Genomic DNA, 20,181 nt, shown 5'->3' with positions numbered 1-20,181 from the left:
GAGAATTTGGTGTTTTCCAATGACTGGTAGGAATATGAAAGAATAATTCCTGTGGCCAGCTTGCTTTGCCAGCATAGTATCCCTGTACTGTTTTTTTTTTTTTTTCCTTTTGGTTAAAGTTTCTAAGTTTTATCCAAGGATAGTGCATTTATAGAATTGTATGATTCAGAAAGTTTCACTTACAAGAATATCATGGGCTTTTTCTAGCTGCCGCCATTACCCTTTATACATATTCTCTTTAAGATACACATGGAGGCATGAAAAGAGTCACTCCTTCCGCTGGTCAGCCCTGATGGATAGGGTGTCCTCAACTCACTGGTCTGTGCACTGTTGGTCTGTTTTATTACTGAAGCCCAAATGGCCAGCTGCATCAGGTTCAGTCCCTTTCTGAAGTACATGGCAAGCTTCCTTTAGAGTGCTTATTGCTAGGACTAGTTGAATTATTGCAGGGTCTATTTAAAAACCAGCGACACTCTGACTTCCTAAACAATGGCCTTTAATGAGCATCTGGGTAACTATTTATTTTTTCTCTTAGGACTATAAGGGAAATGTCTTCTTTGGATTATATGACTGCCGGACCGGACAGAACGAGGTAAAAGTCGCCGTAAATCATAGATGAGTCATTAGCTACAGCTTTTAGTATTCCCCTTCCTGCTTCATTTTTTCCTAGCTCTAATTCCAACTTCATTTTCTGAAATTTTATTTTTATTTCTTTGCCTGTCTTTCCCCTTCTACCTTCTCTTGGCCCCCATTATCTTAAAAACGAAAAATGTACAAGGATTCCTGGGCAGAAACATCAGCTGAACTCTTAGTCCTTTGAGATTTAAGTGAAACTTGCTCACCCCAGTTAGCCAAGATTTTGTAGGGGAGTAGGAAGCCCAGGGGCTCTTGCAAAATCTGTGCTCCCAAGTCATCCGCTAGTGTCTGGCTCTGCATTCGGTTTCTGCTCCACATTCTCTTACCTTCTCATTATTCCTCAAACAGTCCCTAGATGGAAATCAGCTTCCTTTGCCTAATTTCCTCTCAAATTACCCCTATAGCATGGATTAGGCAGGGTTTGCCAAATTCTTGGGATGAATGGGATGGAGTTATTTTCTGAGTGTGTAAAAATAATTTAGAATATCAGAGCCCTTGAATTTAAAATGTCCTTGATCAATAAATTTCAGCTTTCTCACAGGTCAGCTTACTCTTCAGACTTCCAATATGTTGCTTGGTAAATTTTTCTCTGCTTTCCCATTCTTCTACCCTTGATCTATATTCATAGATTAATTCATTCACTCATTCATCGATCCAACAAATAGATGCTAGAGGCCCACAGTGGTGACCGAGACAAACCCTTTCAGAGTTTAGTCTAGGGAAAGAGACAGTACGATCCCAAGTTTTCAGTGGAGTTCTTAGCTTGCTTTTTATGTGGTTTCTTTTCTAAGAAAGTGAGTTGGCAGGAAGCATCAGTCTTCTATCTTGTAGTGGAGGGGACTGAACAAATCTTTGGTAGATAGATGCTTCTCCTCCAAGATTGTAGTGCTTGAAAGTAAGCTCATTTTCCATGCCTATGTGCTTCATCCCTATTGCATTCGGCTTACTGCCTGGTGAGGGGTAGGAATTTGGTGAATGCTTTTCAGTGAATAAATACTGATTGATTCCATCCAGAGAGGCTGTTTTCAAATTTCTTCTAGTGACAAAGCTCCTTTGGATATACAAATATGGAAGTTAGTTCAGAAAACAAAGTGGCTAATGGGTAAATTAATGGGTAATTAACTAGTTTTTAAATCAGGCAACTTGGGGCCGGTGTGTGGCCCCATATGGGCTCCAATTTGAGTCCTGGCTGCTTCACTTCCCATCTAGCTCCTCACTACTGCTCCTGAGAAAGCAGCAGAGGATGGCCCAAGTGCTTGGGCCCCTGCACCCTCATGGGAGACCTGGAAGAATCTCTTGGCTTCTGGCTCCCAGCCTTGGCCTTGACCATTGTAGCCATTTGGAAAGTGAATCAGCAGATGGAAGATCTCATTCATTCTCTCTCTCTCTCTATGCCTTTCAAATCTTTTTTTTTTTTTTTTTTTTTTGTAAGATTCATGTATTTAAGATGTAGAGTTAGAGAAGGAGATACATAGAGAAAGGTCTTCCATCCACTGGTTCACTCCCCAAATGGCTGCAATGGCTGGAGCTGTGCTGATCTGCAGCCAGGAGGCAGGAGATTCTTCTGAGTCTCCCATATGTGTGTAGGGACCCAAGCACTTGGGCCATGTTTCATTGCCTTCCCAGACCATTAGCAGAGAACTGGATTGGAAGAGGAGCAGCCAGGATTCCAGTCATTGCCCATATGGGATGCCAGTGCCGCACACAGAGGCTTAGCCCACTATGCCATGGTGTGGGCCCCAAATAAATCTTTAAAACAACAAAAACGGGCAACACTTGATTGTGAACTGTAGTTGCTGTCTTAGTCCTTTTCCTGATGTTGTAATTGAATACCCAGGACTTGGTGATTTCTAAAGAGCAGAACTTTTTATAGTTTTATAGTTTTTATAGTTCTGAATGCTGGGAAGTCCAAAATCGAGGGGCTCACATCTTGCTGCATCATCCCAACTTGGAAGGAAGAAGAGTAAGGGAAGTGAGAGCAAGAGGGGTGGAATTCACTTCATAATAAACCCCCTCCCAGGATAACTGGCCCACTTGTGTGAAAACAACATCAAAGCATTCATGAGTGCAGAGCCCTCGTGACCCAGTCAGCTTTTCTTAGACTCCTACCACCCAACACTGTGGCAATGGGCATTCTGTTTCCAATAGATGAACTTTGGGGGGAAACATTCAAGTTACTACAGCTGCTAAGCAACTCCCTCCCCCCCCCCCCCCCCGCACATACTCATGAATCCTTATAACCCACATGCTTTTTAATCAGCCCTTTAATAGTTTGAGGTCATGAATTTGTATGCCAAGTCTAGTTGGGCTTTCAAATTCTCAACTATGCTTTGCCTTGGAGGGGTACTGCCAAGCAAAAGATGCTGTCTCTTGGCGACAGAGCTTCAGGATGGAATGATGGTGGCTCCTCATCCTTTGCTTGAATTTTTTTTTTTTTTTTAATTTTCAAGCTAGTGCAGCGATGTCCCACATACCCTTCACCCCATTTTCTCTGACTGTTACATCTTGTGTGTATAGAGTTCCTTCTTTAAATCCCTTTACCTTTCCCATTTACAACTATCTTCAATTTTTTCCTTGAACTCTGAAATCCACAGAAATAGACACTGGTACACTTCTTGTCTCAATTGTCAAGCATATTAGAAAACATGAGAAGGGAAGTAAATTAGGTTTACCCATTAATTACTTTCCATTTTTCTCACTGTTTTTTTTAAAGGTTGATTGATTGATTCCAAAGATAGTATAGGATAGAGATATTGAATGATTGATTGATGGATACGACCTGGACTAGGCTGGGTCGAGCCAGGAGCCAGGAACTCCATCTGACTGTCCTATGTAGGTGGCAAGATTCCCCTTTGATCATTTCCTTTCTCTTTCAAGAACTTTTTTTAAGCTATTATCTTGGGGTAAGTATACTGATGAAATAAATTCTCATAGTTTTCCTTTATCTAAGAATGTCTTAATGTTTTCTTTTTTCAAGGATAACTTTGCCAATTATAGAATTCAAGATTGACAGTCCCTATGTTTCAGCTCTAGAGAAATGTGCCACTTTTCTCCTGACTTCCATAATTTCTTATGAGTAATCTTCTGGATTTTAATATTTAAGAATATTGTGATAGAGATTTAGAGGAAGATCTTCCATCCATTGTTTTATGTTCCAAATAACTGTAGCAGCAAGATTTGGACCAAGCTGAAGCCAAGAGCTAGGAACTCCATCCAGGTCTCCCACATTGAGGGTGGGAACCCAGGTACTTTGGCCATTTTCTGCTTTCCCAGGAGCATTAGCATGGATTGGAAGGAGAGCAACTAGGACTCTTAACTGGCACTGTAATATAGGATGATGACATAAAAGGTGACAACTTAGCCTGGTGCACCACAGTGCCAGACCCAAGCTGCTGTCTTTTAAATTGTTTTCCTTCATTTTCCCCTAATTCTCAAAATTTTTGTTTGTCCTTAGTTTCCTAAAGTTTGATCTTGACATGTATCGGTATGGATTTGTTTGGGTTTTTCTTGTTTGGGATTCACTTAGGTGGTTTTTTTTTTTTTTTTTTAATGACATTCATTTATTTGAAAGGCAGGAAGACATTAAGTTAATCTTAGGAGATGGAACCCCTAGGGCCAGCATTGTGGTGTAGCTGCTGAAGCTGCCACCAGTGAAGCTGGCATCACATATGGGTACCAGTTTGTGTCCTGGCTATTCTGTTTCCATCCAGCTCTCTGCTGTGGCCTGGGAAAGCAGTAGAAGATGGCCCAAGTGCTCAGGTCCCTGCCACCCACGTGGGAGACCCAGAAGAATCTCCTGGCTTCTGCTTGGCCCTGCCCTGGCTATTGTGGTCATCTGAGGAGTAAAACAGTAAATGATGGTTCTTTCTCTCTCTCTTTCAAATAAAGAAATGTCTTTTTTTTTTTTTAAATAAAGATTTGATTTATTTATTTGAAAGAATTAGAGAGGTAGAGACAGAGAGGTCTTCCATCCACTGGTTCACTCCCCAGTTGGCGGCAATGGCTGGAGCTGTGCCGATAAGAAGCCAGGAGCCAGGAGCTTCTTCCGGGTCTCCCACTTGGGTGCAGGGGCCCAAGGACTTGGGCCATCTTCTACTGTTTTCCCAGGCCATAGCAGAGAGCTGGATTGGAAGTGGAACAGCCTGGACTAGAACTGGTGCCTATATGGGATGCTGGCGCTTCAGGCTAGGGCTTTAACCCACTGTGCCACAGCGCCAGCCCCAAGAAATAAGTCTTAAAAAGAGGGGCCAGTGCTATGGCATAGTGGATTAAGCTGCTGCCTGAAGTGCAGGGATCCCATATAAGTGCTGGTTCCATTCCTGACTGCTCCACTTCTGGTCCAGCTCCCTGCTAATGTACTTGGGAAAGCCATGGAGGATGGCCCAAGTGCCTGGGCCCCTGCATCCGCATGGGAGACCCAGATGAAGCTCTTGACTTTGGCCTGGCCCAGTCCTAGCCCATTGTGGCCACTTGGGGAGTGAACCAGCAGATGGTAAACCTCTCCCTCTCTGTAACTCTGCCTTTCAAATAAATAAAAAATCTTTCCTTTAAAAGGTTTATTTAGTTTAAAAGTTATCTGTCTTGCTAGGTTTCCCCTTTCCTGTTTCTTTGGCTAGGGTGTGTATGTGTGTGTGCTTCTCTCTGCTCCTGTCTGCATTTCTGTTGTATTTGCTTCTTATGCTTTGAGTCTAGGATATATGATGCACAAGGAAAACCCAGGGAACGCACCACTGGAGAGTCTGCCTGCCTTAGTCATCTTAGATTTGTGTTATACACACCAAGGCATTTTCAGTTATACTTAGTATAAGGGAGGGGGTGACATTTGTCTGTTTCACATTGACACTCTCTCAAGTTTTGACTGAGTGATTTCTCCTTGCAGTAGCCCAGTTGGAGGAAATCACGTATGCATAATAAATTTCAATACCTGTCCTTTCTCACCCTCTCTCACCTCTTCTCTCCATTCCCTTTCATGTGGGCCTCTCCTGTTTGTGCATACAAGAGTGGTTATGACCTCAACTAGTTGAATACAAGTGAATACTGGACTTCCTAGGAATTTGGGGCATAGATTCTCCTGTCTCCCAATGGATTCGGTGATATGCAAATGTGAGGTTGGAACTGCTGTGGCTTTGGGGGCTAGAACCTGGATCTTCAATATGTGGAGGCCCAAAATGTGTTGATCCCATAATGCTGAAGAATAGGCATTTGGAGGTAGGCTGAAGCCTTGTACTCTATGCTACTGAATTCTATGTGAAACTGCCTTTTTGCATAAGCTGTTTGGGCTGATTTAAAAAATTTTTATTTCTCATACACACACACACACACACACACACAGAGAGAGAGAGAGAGAGAGAGAGAGAGAGAAAAGAGAGGAAGATATAGATCTCTTCAATTTGCTGGTTCACTCCCCAAATGCCTATAACAGCCAGGGCTGGGCCAGACCAAATTCAGGAGACTGCAACTCCTTCTGGGTCTCCCGTGTGGGTGGTAGTGACCCATGTATTTGAGCCATCATCTGCTGCCTCCCAGGGTGCATTAGCAGGAAGTTGTCTTGGAGCTTGGAGGAGCCAAGACTCAAACTGGTATTCCAGTATGGGATGCAGGCATCCCAAGCTGCAGCTTAACTTGCTGTACCACAATGCTCACCCCAGCTTTGAGGGTTTGATTCTACAGAAATACTTGCACAGGTTTGTAAATATGTATGTAAAAGGAATTTCCCTGGATCATTGCCATGTCCAAAGATAGGGGAGCAATGAAATGCTTCTTAGGAAGTTCTTTGGAAATCAGTGCAACTGTTAGAGGATTCAGAAGGCTGTAAATGTATGCTGGCACAGGAGGTTCTCTAAAACACTGTTATAAGAGAAAAGGAAACTGTCCGAATAACATTCCATTTAGGTCTTAAAAAGCTTACTAGACTAGAGTTACGGTACGATGTGTTAAGCCAAAGCCTGTGATGCTGGCGTTCCATATTCAGATGCTGGTTGGAGTCCTGGCTGCTCCACTTTTGATCCAGCTCCCTGCTAATGTGCCTGAAAAGGTGAAAGTAGATGGTTCAAGTGCTTGAGCCCCTGCCACCCACCTGGGAGACCCAGATGGAGTTGGTGCCTCCTGGCTTTGGCTTGACCCAGCCCTGGTCATTTGTTGCGATTTGGGGAATGAACCAGCAGATGGAAAATTGATTCCTCTCTATCTGACCATCTTTCAAATAAATAAATAGGTAGATAAATAGACATATAAATAGATGTCTTTTAAAAACTTACAAGAAAACTATGCAGTGTAAATGCATAAATAAATACTGAAAACTCATGAAAGATCTAGAAGGCTCTAGAGAAAAATGATCAACAATATTCGTTTTCAAAGGGAGTTGGCCTGGTTGCTCCTCTTCCAGTCCAGCTCTCTGCTGTGGCCCAGGAGTGCAGTGGAGGATGGCCCAAGTGCTTGGGTCCTGCACCCCATGGGAGACCAGGAGAAGCACCTGGCTCCTGCCTTTGGATCAGCGCGGTGTGCCGGCTGCAGCGCGCTGGCCACGGCAGCCATTGGAGGGTGAACCAACGGCAAAAGGAAGACCTTTCTCTCTGTCTCTCTCTTTCACTGTCCACTCTGCCTGTCAAAAACAAACAAACAAACAAAAAACAAGGGGAGTTTGGATTGGCTGAATATAATAGACTTGGACAGTGTTTGCGTCTTTTGATCCCTGAGACTATGCTCATGTGTGGTTTTATAATTGAAAGGATAAAGCATTGAAAATCAAGCATATACAATTGTGATTCTTCTCATTTACCATTTGACTCTTGCTCTCAGTGAGGGATTCTAAGGAAACCAGGATTTCTCACATGAATCATTATCTTTTTAACTCAAAGTTCACTTTCTCAATTGTTTCCTGACTTTCCCAATGTTTTCTGCCAACTTCGGACTGCAGAATTCTAGTGTGTTCTCAGGGCCTTTATAGTCTGTGTACTAACTGCCTTCTTGATACTTAGGCTGTTAACTATTTCCCTTCGCTGATTCTCTGCTGGGTTTCAGACTGGTTGTCTTTCCTATATGTTGAGTGTCCCGTCCGAGCTTTTGTCTGACGTTGCACTGGTTGTCTGCAGATCCTCGCTCCGAGCTGCACATTCTCTTGTGTGACCATATGTTTTAATACTCAAGGCAATGGAGTCTTGCAACTCTGGGACATCACAAGCAGCAAACAGAAAAGAAAAAGATTAAATAATCATAATAGAATCCTCTGCCCATCCTCTAGCCCCACAGAAGATTCTCTCGTGACAGTGTCTAAGACAAAACAAGTGACATCTTCATCAGTTGTGTGTTTTGATTAAAACTTTACTTGCCTTAATGATGATGATAGCAAACATGTGAGTGCTTATTTTTTGTGGCACACATTGTACTAAGTGCTTCATGTGGATTATCTCACTTGATCTTCCTAACAACTTCTTGAAATAGATTTTACTCACTGGGGATGGAAAGGCTAAGTAATTTGTCTCAAATCACACAGCCACTGAGTGTCAGACTTAGGATTTCAGTTTGGGTCTCCTCCGGCTCCAAGGTCTGCGCTCTTCAATACTAGGTTTTGTTGTCTCATGGCTAAGTCTCAGGGTCAAACATGGTATCCAATAGCCGACTTTTCATTAAACAGTTATCTGGGGGCCAGTGTTGTGAGGCAGCAGGTTAAGGCCCTGCTTTGGATGCCAGCATCCCATATCAAGTGTCACTTTGAATCTTGGCTGCTCTGCTTCTGATCCAACCCCCTATTAATCTACCTGGGAAGGTATCAGATGATGGCTCAAGTGCTTGGACCACTCATGTGGGAGACCCAGATGGAGCTTTGGCCTGGTCGAGTTCTGCTGTTGGAGCCATTTGGGGAGTGAACCATTGTGGATGGAAGATCTCTGTCTCTGTCTCTGTCTGCATCTCTCTCTCTCTCTCTCTCTCTCTCTCTCTCTCTCTGCCTATTTAGAAACCTGAAACATCTTAGCATGAAAAAACATACAGTTTATTGATTGTTTTGTAAATGCTTTGCCACAATCATACTTGGTATGGGGCTTAATAGAAATTTATATTCCTATAACTGATATTTAATTTGAAACCCCAAATTAATACTTTTGTCTTTCTAGCATCTGTATACTTTTGAGAAAGACTTGCAAGTTATCAGTGGCTCTGTCAACAGTGAGAGGACTTTGCTTGGTAAGTTGACCTCTTTTGTTGCTACATGTCAGGAACTGAACTGCATCTTTTGAGAGTTTCAAAGTACTGGATTTTTGCAATATTCGGTTTTTCCATAACAATGATTATCTGGGAAGGAAATGTTGTTGGGAAATTAGATTTGAATTAAAAAATCAGTAGGGTAACCCTACAAAAAAAGAATCTTTTCTATTCCACCTTAACCTTCCCCTGACAGATTCTTTGAGCCCTGGTTTATTTTGGGGATAAATGATAACCTTTGACACATCACATGGAATAACTGCTCATGGATTTTTGTTTTCTTCTGTTAGCTGCAAGTTTCGTTCAGTCTACTAAAGAAGGAAGAAGGAATGAGCTTCAACCAGGTAATGAAGTTAGACACTTTAGCGCCTATTGCTTGATGAAAATGTATTGCACTACTCACTTGAATTTCAAGCAGCTTTAGAAATAGCCTTGGCATATTTCAGAATGAAAAAACAAAGGTCAAGGCAAGCATGAACAAGTCTTTCAAAAATTTCCCAAGTAATCGAGGAAGTACAGAAAATAACAACAAAGAAAAGCAGAAGTATTTGGGTTATAATTAGTACTGGAAGACTAAGCAAGTGCTGAGAATTTTTTTTTTTTTTTCAGGACACTATGGCCAGGAGCTGGCTATAAGTTTGGGAGAGTCAAGGACACCATTTTTTCTTATAGCTGCTTAAATATTGATTAATATCTAATAAATTGTGCATAGTCCACCAATACTAAATAAAAAGCAATTCCACTGACTTGCCAAGGCGTGGTTTCAGTTGTGGTTAGGCGACACTCTCCTGCCTTTCCCCCTTTTCAGTAGGTTAGTGTTCATTCCCATCCACTTGTCCAGCACGCAGCAGTAGTACGCGCTCGCTCCGCGTCAGGTGCTGTGCATGTGTTAGGCATGCAGTGGGACGCAAGAGAGGTGTGGCCGTCACCCTCATTGAACTCCAACACTGGTCCCAGATTCCAGTCACAAATGCATACAGTGGACAGATGCATACACAGGGAAAGAAGTGAAGTGTAAGAAACACTGAGTGACCCACAAAGGGTTTTTGTTCTTTCTTCTTTGAACATGCAAGCCAAGACATACTTATCTTTAACGAAAGAAAGAGTTCAAGGGGCTAGTTGTGGGGTGAGGGTGCCCCATGGAGGACTTCAATGGGACAGCCACAGCGCAGCTCTAACTTTTTGTTGTCGAATGGGCCAGACAGCTCAGTGGGGCCAGCTTCTCGGTTTATCAAGAGAAGTCTGGACTTTCTTGTAATAATAATAATAATAATAATAATAATAATAATTTGTAAGTGTTAGCACAAGCATTTTAAAAAATCCTGCATAGGCAATGTTAATCGCCTGTGGGCTAGGGCCAGCCTGAGACGACATTCGCAACCTCTGGTCTCGTGGCTCTCCTATCAGCCTCTTGCTATTCTGTTCCTGGTGCTTTCCACCTGCTCTGTTTGTTCGGCACTTAAATTCCTCCTTTTGTTTGCACAGTTTCCACTCAGATATGTTCTCCTGGGGTTGCATGTGATGGAAAAACCCTTTGTACACATTCTGCACGTGAGGCTTGCGAGGCTGACTCGAGTGTCTTGTGATGCCCGTTTCCTTATAGAACCTGCTTAGAGGGGCAAGGGACCCAGTGCCGAGTCTCGGTGAGGCCTTTTTTGGGGGGGCCTTTGCTGAAGTTTATGGGAGGTGTTGGGGTGGGGTAAGAGGCTTTCCCTGACGTCTCCTCCTTTATGTTACTCATCCTTGCCTTCCTCCGCCTTGAGATCCAGAGAACCACGATGACCCCTTCCCTCTTAGCACCCTCTGCTGCTCTTAGAAGCAGGTGCAATGCTGACTTCAAAGGAGAGAACTGGACTAGCTGGAGTGAAATAGGACCTAGGACATTGGTGTCCTGTCTCCTAAAACAAGGATACAGTCAAACCGGGAGATGGCCCTATCTCCTGGGCTGAGCCAATGAACCTGTTTACCCAAGAAGAGAAAGGCCTAGCACCTCGTATTCTTTGAGATGGCAAGGCCAGCTGTCCACACGGGACCTTGGATCTCTTCTTTGTGCTTCCTAGTTATTGCCTGTCTGGTTCCTTTTAGAAGCTCTTCATTGTGCTGGGGAATCCAGTAGTAACTGTCATCTCTCATGATGTTTACTGTCCATGCCTGGTTGTCACATAGAAAAGTAGTAATTCCTGATGATGTATGTTAGAAAATGCACTGTGACACTGACTGCACTGTCACTTGTAGTTGATAATAAGTTATGTTCACACGTGCTTGCTCAGTCTTGGCAGTTGACATCTGTATTGAGATGATCTGTTCGCATCTTTGAAAACATACATAGTTATTGTATTAGATATCTTGGTGCTTTGCACCTTAGCACACCTTTCGTGTCAGCTGCTGTGGGGAGACCCAGCTCCACTCAGGTATAATTGACACGGCCTCACCTTTGCTGCTCCACCTGCTTCTTGCTTTTTTGTCCAGGGCTTTTGTGAAAATGTTTATTACCTACAGTGGTGCTCAACAGGGTAACCTGCAAACAATGGGGGCAGGGCAAGGAGCTGAAGGATGAGTGCCCCCCTCCTGACCCTCATGATGCAAAAAGCACTCAAACAGCTTCAGATCCAAGGGGTGTGTGTGTGTTTCAGGTTTTATTTCTTTGAAAGGTAGAGTTACAGAGAGAGAGGGAGAGACAGAAAGGTCTTCCATTCATTGGTTGACTCCTCAAATGGTCGCAACGGCTGGAGCTGGGCCAGTGCCAAGCCAGGAGCTTCTTCCAGGTCTCCCATGCGAGTGCAGGGGCCCAAGGACTCGGGCCATCCTCCATCGCTTTCCCAGGCCATAGCAGAGAGCTGGATCGGAAGTGGAGCTGCCAGGACTCGAACCGGCGCCCACACGGGAGGCTGGCACTGCAGGTGGTAGCCTCACCTGCAGTGCCACAGCACTGGCCTCTGAGGCAAGGATTTGAGTGCGATTGGTGTATTTGGGGGATGATCCCGGGAAACCTCACAAAGGGCGTGTTTGATCAGAGCTCTGATAGAGGAGAAAGGGAAGGCACATTTCCAGCCACACGGATACCTGGCACCAAGAGCCCTGAGGCTGGACTGGACTTGGTAGACTCACAGTTCAAGGGCAGCAGGGAGGTCAGGGAGACTGCAGTGGAATGAACAAGGGGCAGAATGGAAGGCACTGAAGTCAGTGGGAAAAGGGGGTGAGTGGCGGGCGGATCATGTAGACCCTCGGAGGCCATTGTGAAGCGGAGGCCTTTGTGCCCAGTAAAGTGGGGAGCAGTGTGGGTTTTGAGCAGGGAAGTGGCTGGACTTTGGATAAGGAGCACGGTAGCTGCTGTGTGGAAAATGGACCGCAGGAGGGCAGGAAGAAAGCCGGGAGGCTGCTCGGACCGCTCCCGGTGCCTTGCACTGCGGGGTTGGAGCAAGGCTGGGATGTGTTTAGAAAACAGACTTGGCAAAATTGCCTGTGGATTTGACAGGATATGGGAAAAAGAGACAAGGATGACTCGCTCTGAGGGTTTTTGGCCAGAACAGGTGTGTGAGTGCGTGCACTGTTGGAGGCTATAGGAAAGAAGACTTGGGTTTTGTCCCGTGCTAAGTTCGCTGTGAGGTAGGAAATTGGATGTGAGTCCCAAGTTCAGGTGAGAGACTGGAGCTTCAGATACGCAACTGGGAGTGGTCAGTGTTTGGACGGTTTGCTCATGGTCAGAGTCCCATGAAGATTTCAGAACCGATGTTTGCAGAAAGTACCACAGGATCCAGGCTTTATCCTTTGAACAGATATTTTGGAAAGGCGTTTTGTCTTCATGAAGCCATTTGTTTAGAAAATGTGGCTTGCCTCAAGATGCTAACATATGATTGCTTGAAGTGAGACCCCCCCTGCCCCCAATACTGCAAAATAGACAAGCTGTGACATTTTTCATGTAGACAAAATAGAGTTCTTTGGTGCATGCACTTTATACCACAATACAGTGTTCATCACCAGTGCTTCTCGCCTTGGCTGGGCCCATGGTGAGTCAACGTTTCATCTAGAAAACGGCCAGGCCCAAGTTGGCCACTGCTCTACATGGAAGATTCCTACTGGGCAGCGGTTGGGGCGACCTTGTGCGTCAGGGTCCCTTTGCTGCTGACACTCTTTAGAACCTCTGGGTGCCCCTATAGGCAGAAGCGTGCACCCGGGTGCTCCGGAAAGCCGAGGTTCAGGTCAAGGGCTCTACTAACCAGAGCTCCTGCAGAACCACTCCCTACGAAACTCTTGTGAACTTGTCACCGTGTCACAGCCTGTATGCTCACCTACGTCAGACCAGGCTCCTCGGTCTCCCCTCCCCAGTCATACCTGGCCCTGTGCTTCGGTCCCTCAGCGCCTGCTCCCACTGTCCTCCATCCCCTGCCTGCCTCGTCTTCCCCTTCAGTGACAGCCTCCTCAGGCTCCGCCCACACCTAACTTCCCTCAATTCTAAATTCAAGTTCATGGTGGAACCTTGAGATTTTACGTCCGAAATGATTGTAGACGTCATCTTGTTCTATGGTATTTTATTTAATAATGGGAGATTGAGGCTTAGGAAAGTTTGGTGATATTCTGAAAGGCATCTGTTGGGATAGTGGTTGAACTAAAACTCGAAGCGTGTCTCTGGAGTCCTATTCCAGAGTGTGTCCTGTTACACTGTGAAAGCACTTGATTCTGTTAGTGAGAGGAATTCCTGTTCGCAAAGCTTACTCTTATCCTTGTGCTAGTTACGGTAGTTGAAAGTCTGAGATGCTCTAAAGAAAGGAAAAATGAGTGCAGGAAGATTGTTTCTGTCCTTAAAACTTCTCCAATTTTACTTTCTAAAAAAAAAAAGTCTTATTTATTTACTTGGTTCTCATTTGTTCTGTCGTTGCAGGTTTGTCACTCATAGACTTACTTGCCTTTTCAAGTCATCTTTTAAAGGCATGTTTGTAGAAACATCGGTACAAACATCGGTCCTTGACATTGTTAGTCTACCTCCTAGAAATTGTTTTACATTTTTTAGAAAAGGTTTTTGTTTATTTGAGAGGTAGAGTTAGAGAGGGAGAAACAGAGAAATGTTTTCTATCTTCCAGTTCACTCACCAAGTGGCCGCAATGACCAGAGCTGGGCCAGTTTGAAGCCAGGGGCTTCTTCCCATTTCCCATGTGGGTGCAGGGGCCCAAGGACTTGGACCATCTACTGTTGCTTCCCCAGGCCTTAGCAGAGAGTTGGATCGGAAGAGGAGCAGCTGGGACATGAACCAGCATACATATGGGCTGGTGCCACAGGCAGAGGCTTAACCTATCACGCCACAGAGCCAGCCCTTCATTTATTTATTTATTTATTTATTTATTTATACACACACACACACATACATATATATATACATATATATATATATTTTGACAGGCAGAGTGGACAGCGAGAGAGAGACAGAGAGAAAGGTCTTCCTTTTGCCGTTGGTTCACCCTCCAGTGGCCACCGCAGCTGGTGTGCTGTGGCCGGCGCACCGTGCTGATCCGAAGGCAGGAGCCAGGTGCTTCTCCTGGTCTCCCATGGGGTGCAGGGCCCAAGCACTTGGGCCATCCTCCACTGCACTCCTTGGCCACAGCAGAGAGCCGGCCTGGAAGAGGGGCAACCGGGACAGAATCCGGCGCCCCGACCGGGACTAGAACCCAGTGTGCCGGCGCCGCAAGGCAGAGGATTAGCCTAGTGAGCCGTGGCGCCGAGCCCTTTATATATTTAAAAAGACTTATTACTTTGAAAGAGTAGTGACAGCGAAGGAGAGACAGATTTTTCATATGCTGGTTCATTCCCCAAATGCCCAAAACAGCTAGGGCAAGGCTAGGCTAAAGCCAGGGGCCAAGAACTCATTCTGAGTCTCCCACATTGGTGGCAGGATCCCAGGTACGTGGGCCATCATCTGCTGCTCTCCAGGCACTTTAACAGGAAGCTGGATCCGAGGCATGGGGAAGTTGGGACATGAATCAGGCACCCCCACGTGTGTGGGCATCCCCAAGTGGTGTTTTAATCTGCTATACTGCAACTCCTGCCACCATTTTATATCCTTTACCTTAAAAATAAATTTTTTTTTGAAATAAAGGAATGTTGTCAGGTTACTTTCTTGAATCATGGCCAGTTTTCAACATTTAATTCCAGGTTGCTGCGCTACCCCCAATTTACATGTCAAGATAAAGACAGCAAGAGAATCCCTGATATTAGAATCTTAATAAGAACTCAGACATAAGGCAGCTGATTTTTTTTTTTTTTTAATTTTTGGGCTTTAATATTGGAGCAGGGGAACCTCTGGCTGAAGTCTGGGTGTCTGTCGTAATCCCGTTCTAGCTCATGTCCACAGCTTTCCTCATGGCTCTCTTCTGTAGCATCTGCTCAGATGTGACACTGAGGAAACTGGTGGCTTATTGTCAGTGCTGCTGTCCACCATCCCTGTCTGACTGAGAGGCCCTGGCGGCCACTGTGTGTTCATGCAGAGGAAGTGGCTTTCTGTTTGCCTGCACAATTGTGCCCTTGTGCTGCTGAGTTGCAGTGACACTGAACTACGTTGTGTGGACTTTGAAGCCATGAGAGCCCGTGAAGCTGTTATCAGTGGCCGAGTTATGGGTAGGAACTTGTTTCTCACTCTGTACACACTGACTTCTGCCCTGCGATGTTTCCTGGATCTGTTTTGCATTTGAAGAAGTATCAAAGGAAACTTGAAGAAAATTGGGGTGGGCATTTGGCCTAGCTGTTGGGACATCTGCCTCTCATGTCAGAGTACCTGGGTTTGGTGCCTACTTCTGGCTCCTAACTCCAGCTTCCTACTAATATAGACCCTGAGTGGCAGTGGTGATGGGTCAAGTAGTTGGGTTCCTGCCACTCACATAGGAGACTTGTATTGAGTACCTGGATCCTGTCTTGGAGTTGGCCCAGTCCTGGCCGTTGTTGACATTTGGGGAATGAACCAGCAGATGGAGGTCTCTCTCTCTAAAAAATGAATACACAACTCTTAAAAAAAATCATTTTAAAAATGAAGTTGCTTTTCTTTTTGCAATAATTACTGCAATAGCTAACACACTTCTTCAAAGTTCAGACACACCCTGTTTTACAAATGTTAGTATCTTGTGAACTTGGGGGGAGATGATACATGTTAGAATCCTGCTTGTCATACATTGCTGCTGTGAGAGCGCATCGTGATGTCATTTTCAATTTTAGAAGCCACTTGTGTTTTCAGTCCAATGCATTCTTATAAAGAGTTCTTTTAACCTGAAATTTGTTTGTCCTGGTGTCTGCTGTCATATCCTAGGCTGTTCAAAGAGTTCCCTCTTGGCATTTGCATTTCTTGAGGGTCCTGTGGTTTTCATAATAAAATGCAGCTTCTTGAGGGCTCCTGAGGATGGGGAAGGTGGCTGCTTTGCTAGACTGATGGCCCTCGAGGTCCTGGATTCCTCACATATCCCTGATGAGTGGAACTGAGGAGAGAGTAACGGTGTAAGCCACCTCGCTGTACTTTACGCAAGTGAAAATAGAATTGTTCTGTTCTGTTACAGTCAAAATTGGGATTTCCCAGGAATTCCTCTTCCTACCTGTTTTGGAAAAGATAATGTATTCTCTTCATTACTTAATGCCTCATTTACTCTGCAGGATCCAAGTGCTTGACTTTGTTAGTTGAAATCCACCCGGTTAACAACGTGAAGGTTCTAAAAGCAGTGGATAGCTGTGTTTGGGTGCAGGTAAGTCAGTCTGGCAGTCATCGTTTAATCTCATTTAGTCAAGAGGCCTGAAACCTAGGGGAAATGGTGTTGACCAGGGATTTCACACACATGATCATGCTGAACTCTCAAAGCAGTCTTTTTTTTTTTTTTTTAAAGATTTTTATTTGACAGAGTTAGAAAGAGAAAGGTCTTCCTTCTGTTGGTTCACCCCTAAATGGCCGCTACGGCTGGCGCTGTGCCGATCCGAAGCCAGGAGCCAGGTGCTTCCTCCTGCTCTCCCATGTGGGTACAGGGACCCAAGCACTTGGGCCATCCTCCACTGCCCTCCCAGGCCACAGCAGAGAGCTGGCCTGGAAGAAGAGCAACCGGGACTAGAATCCGGTGCCCATATGGGATGCCGGCACCGCAGGCAGAGGATTAACCAAGTGAACCATGGCACCGGGCCCCTCAAAGCAGTCTTACAGATGGGTTTGGATAGAAATTCTCAATAATCCTTCCTAAACATAAAAATTCAGAATTCAGACCTAGGTGATGTTTTTACATGGTAATAGTTTGACTATTAAAGCACTTTTGGAGTAGGCATTTAACCTAGCAGTTAAGGTGCAGGTTAAGACCCACTCTGTCCCACATCAAAGTGCCAAGGTTTGATATGCTAAAGCAGACTCTGGGAGGCAGTGGTGATGGCTCAAGTGACTGGGTTCCTGCCACCTACGTGGGAGACCTGGATTGTGTTCCTGGTGTCCAGCTCCAGCTTGGCCCAGCCTTGGCCATTGTGACCATCTGAAGAGTAAGAGCTCTCTAACTCTCAAATAATGAAAAAATTAACATACTTAACATCATTCACTTAATATAATCATGTTTGCTAGATGAGATATCTGTGAATAAATGACTTAATCCCTGAATTTAACAACTCCACAAATTCAGACATAGCGCTGTGTATACAATGCAAGTGGATTAGACAGTTCTCATTGTGGCAGATTCCATATTTGCGAATTCTCACTAAAATTACTTCCTAACCCCAAGTTCACAATCATGCCACTGTCCCAGTCATTTTCAGATCTATGCTGAGTGGTGAAAAACAGTTCTATAGATGCGCACCTGCACACCTGAGGTGGTACAAGGCAGTGCTCTACCCTCTTGTTGAGCTGTGATCCTGTATGGGGCTGGGAGTGTCCAGCCCATGGGGGAACAGAAAGCCCATGAAATAATTTGGTCCTGTTGAGGCAACCACAGGTGAGACTGGAAACTCAATGAATCTGTAACAGGCTAATCTTAAATTTTATAGGGCCCTTGAATGATGTTATAAATATCCACCAGGCTCTTGTAAGACCAAGGGTTGGCCGGCGCCGCTGCTCAACAGGCTAATCCTCCGCCTAGCGGCGCCGGCACACCGGGTTCTAGTCCCGGTCGGGGCGCCGGATTCTGTCCCGGTTGCCCCTCTTCCAGGCCAGCTCTCTGCTATGGCCCGGAAGTGCAGTGGAGGATGGCCCAAGTGCTTGGGCCCTGCACCCCATGGGAGACCAGGAGAAGCACCTGGCTCCTGCCTTCGGATCAGCGCAGTGCACCGGCTGCAGCGCGCCAGCCATGGCGGCCATTGGAGGGTGAACCAACGGCAAAGGAAGACCTTTCTCTCTGTCTCTCTCTCTCACTGTCCACTCTGCCTGTCAAAAAAAAAAAAAAAAAAACAAAAAACAAAAAACCAAAAAACAAAAAGCAAAAAACAAAGACCAAGGGTTCCCTCCACCCGTGCAACAGTGTTATTTTCACAGTATAATGCCATGGTTTTAAGTTTTGTGCTTTGTGTTGGTATCTCGCAGTTTCAAGTGGCCGCTCAGCGAAGTGCTGGGGTGCTGTCCAGCATCCTATGTTGGAAGAAGATTGGGATAGACCTGAATGGAGAGCATATGTGTGTTGTGAGGCAAGTTATCTAGGCATGAGTTACATGTTGTAGTAGGAGTTCAGTGCTAATCAGTCAACAATAGATGATCGAGTAAGGTGTCTTTAAACAGAAACACACATACAACAGGACTGTGCCTCTGTTGACCCAAGTGTCGTGGCCAGAGGCTCACAGGAACCTAGCCTTATATTTTCCCACATTCAGTATATGATACTTCGGTGGACTTTGTAGTCCGTAACTACCACGGATAAACACACTAACTGTGTATGTTCATAACTATGAGCACCAATTTCACATTTTGCCGTGGGGTCAGAACCTCTGGAGTCTTGATTTGCCTCGAGGCAACCTGCATCACAGGAAGTATCTGCCTCTGCCTTCCCTTCTGCTCCCTGTCTCTAGCCCCTGGCCTTCCTCTTGCACAGTGTGCTAGGAGAGGGTTGGTTCCCTCTGCCTTGGGACCTCCACTGCTGGCTATGCCTCTCAGTTGTGCACTACCCCACCCTCCTGGCTCTCCTGGGGGCAAATCTTGCTTCCAGACAGGGCCTGGCCTTGGAGCCCCCAGGCTGCATTCCTCTCCCCCAGGGAGCCACTTTGTGTCTGCACTGTCATGGGGTGGGGTGGTGGTGACAGGGGACAGGGACACTTTGCTTTTTTTGCCAGTGTTCGGTTGGCTTCTTTGGAATTTCGCGCCCCCACCCCCACCCCCAGGGGCTACACTGATGACGCAGACATATGGACAGGTTGAGAGTGAGAGAAAAGGAAAGAATGTTTGAGAGTGCGTATTTGTTCAACACCATGACTTAGGAAACACCCCTGAGGACTGTGCACTTTGAAGTGGTTAAAATGGTGAATTTTATGCTAGTGAGCTGTACCTCAGTTAAAAATTTTTGAAGTATGCAACACATGAAAGCAGCTAGAGGCCAAAGGAAGAGCCCCTCCCCCCGCCTCTCCCAAAAGTAAACTGTGGGTCATCTCGGTTCCCAGCCCTGCCCCCTGCTCCTCACGTGTCTGTTTCCGCAGGGAGAGACTTCTCCAAGCCTCTGTCCATGGCGAATCCTCACTGCCTTCTCCATGCATCCCCTCTGTACGCAAATGCCATTCCCCGTCCCCTGAGCTGGATCTTGCCCCGGGATGAATCTCCTCTTTCTTACCAGAACAGCGCGCTGATGTCCCTGCACAAGCAGTGCTGGCTGTCACAGAGGTGTCGCAGCAGGACACCTGGGGCGGGCCTCGGGTCTCCCATCTGGTACCCTTGGGAAGTTCCCCCCTGGCCCGAGCTGCTTCTTGCAGACAGTCCCACTGGGTAATTGCACATTCCTCTACACTCATGTACCAATATCCTCCAGAGACAAACATGCTCCCAGCTCCACGTTTGTGAGGTGAATGTGGCCCTAAATACAATGTTCTCTGTAGAGACTGCCATGGAGAGAGCAAAGAACCGCCTGGAGTGCCTTTGCTGAGCTGTGTCTGAGGCCCAAATGGTTTGCTTCCAGGCTTTGCTCTGGGACCGTCTCCTCATAGACAAGCCATACCTACCTATGTGGGGCTTTCAAAGTTGCCTGCTCTCCGACTGGAAGATGATGGCAAGCCTGACTGTTAGCACCTCAGTCTTTGATTTGTCCCTGAGCAGGCAAGCCCTGGCCACCTCTGCCCACCTGGGAGACCTGGCCGTCTGCAGCAGGAGGTGTCTCTGTATCTGGGGCTACTGCGCATTTTCTTTCCAGTTCTGTGACAGTGTGATGTTGCACATCC

At 45.8% G+C, this 20,181-nt stretch overlaps 1 protein-coding gene across 12 annotated transcripts in view; it reads left to right on the top strand.

Annotated features, from left to right (window-relative positions):
* The window catches only part of GSAP (gamma-secretase activating protein), a 173,241-nt gene that overhangs the window by 81,903 nt on the left and 71,157 nt on the right, over positions 1-20,181 (top strand). For 8 of the 12 annotated variants that reach the window (XR_007920492.3, XR_016231702.1, XR_016231703.1 and 5 more), the window contains exons 3-6: positions 536-592; positions 8,748-8,817; positions 9,126-9,179; positions 16,462-16,550. Coding sequence is in view for 8 of the 12 variants with exons in the window: in XM_051848869.3 (XP_051704829.3) it covers positions 536-592; positions 8,748-8,817; positions 9,126-9,179; positions 16,462-16,550 (270 nt within the window). In the remaining 4 variants the exon portion in view is untranslated. The remainder of the gene's footprint in view (positions 1-535; positions 593-8,747; positions 8,818-9,125; positions 9,180-16,461; positions 16,551-20,181) is intronic. The other 4 variants (XM_070071192.2, XM_089329427.1, XM_089329425.1 and 1 more) reach the window with 1 other exon arrangement.

The sequence above is a fragment of the Oryctolagus cuniculus genome, chromosome 3 (assembly GCF_051225735.1).
Source record: "Oryctolagus cuniculus isolate XC-2025 breed Fujian yellow rabbit chromosome 3, ASM5122573v1, whole genome shotgun sequence".
NCBI classification, from domain to species: domain Eukaryota; kingdom Metazoa; phylum Chordata; class Mammalia; order Lagomorpha; family Leporidae; genus Oryctolagus; species Oryctolagus cuniculus.
This window is presented reverse-complemented; position numbering and strand designations above follow the sequence as displayed.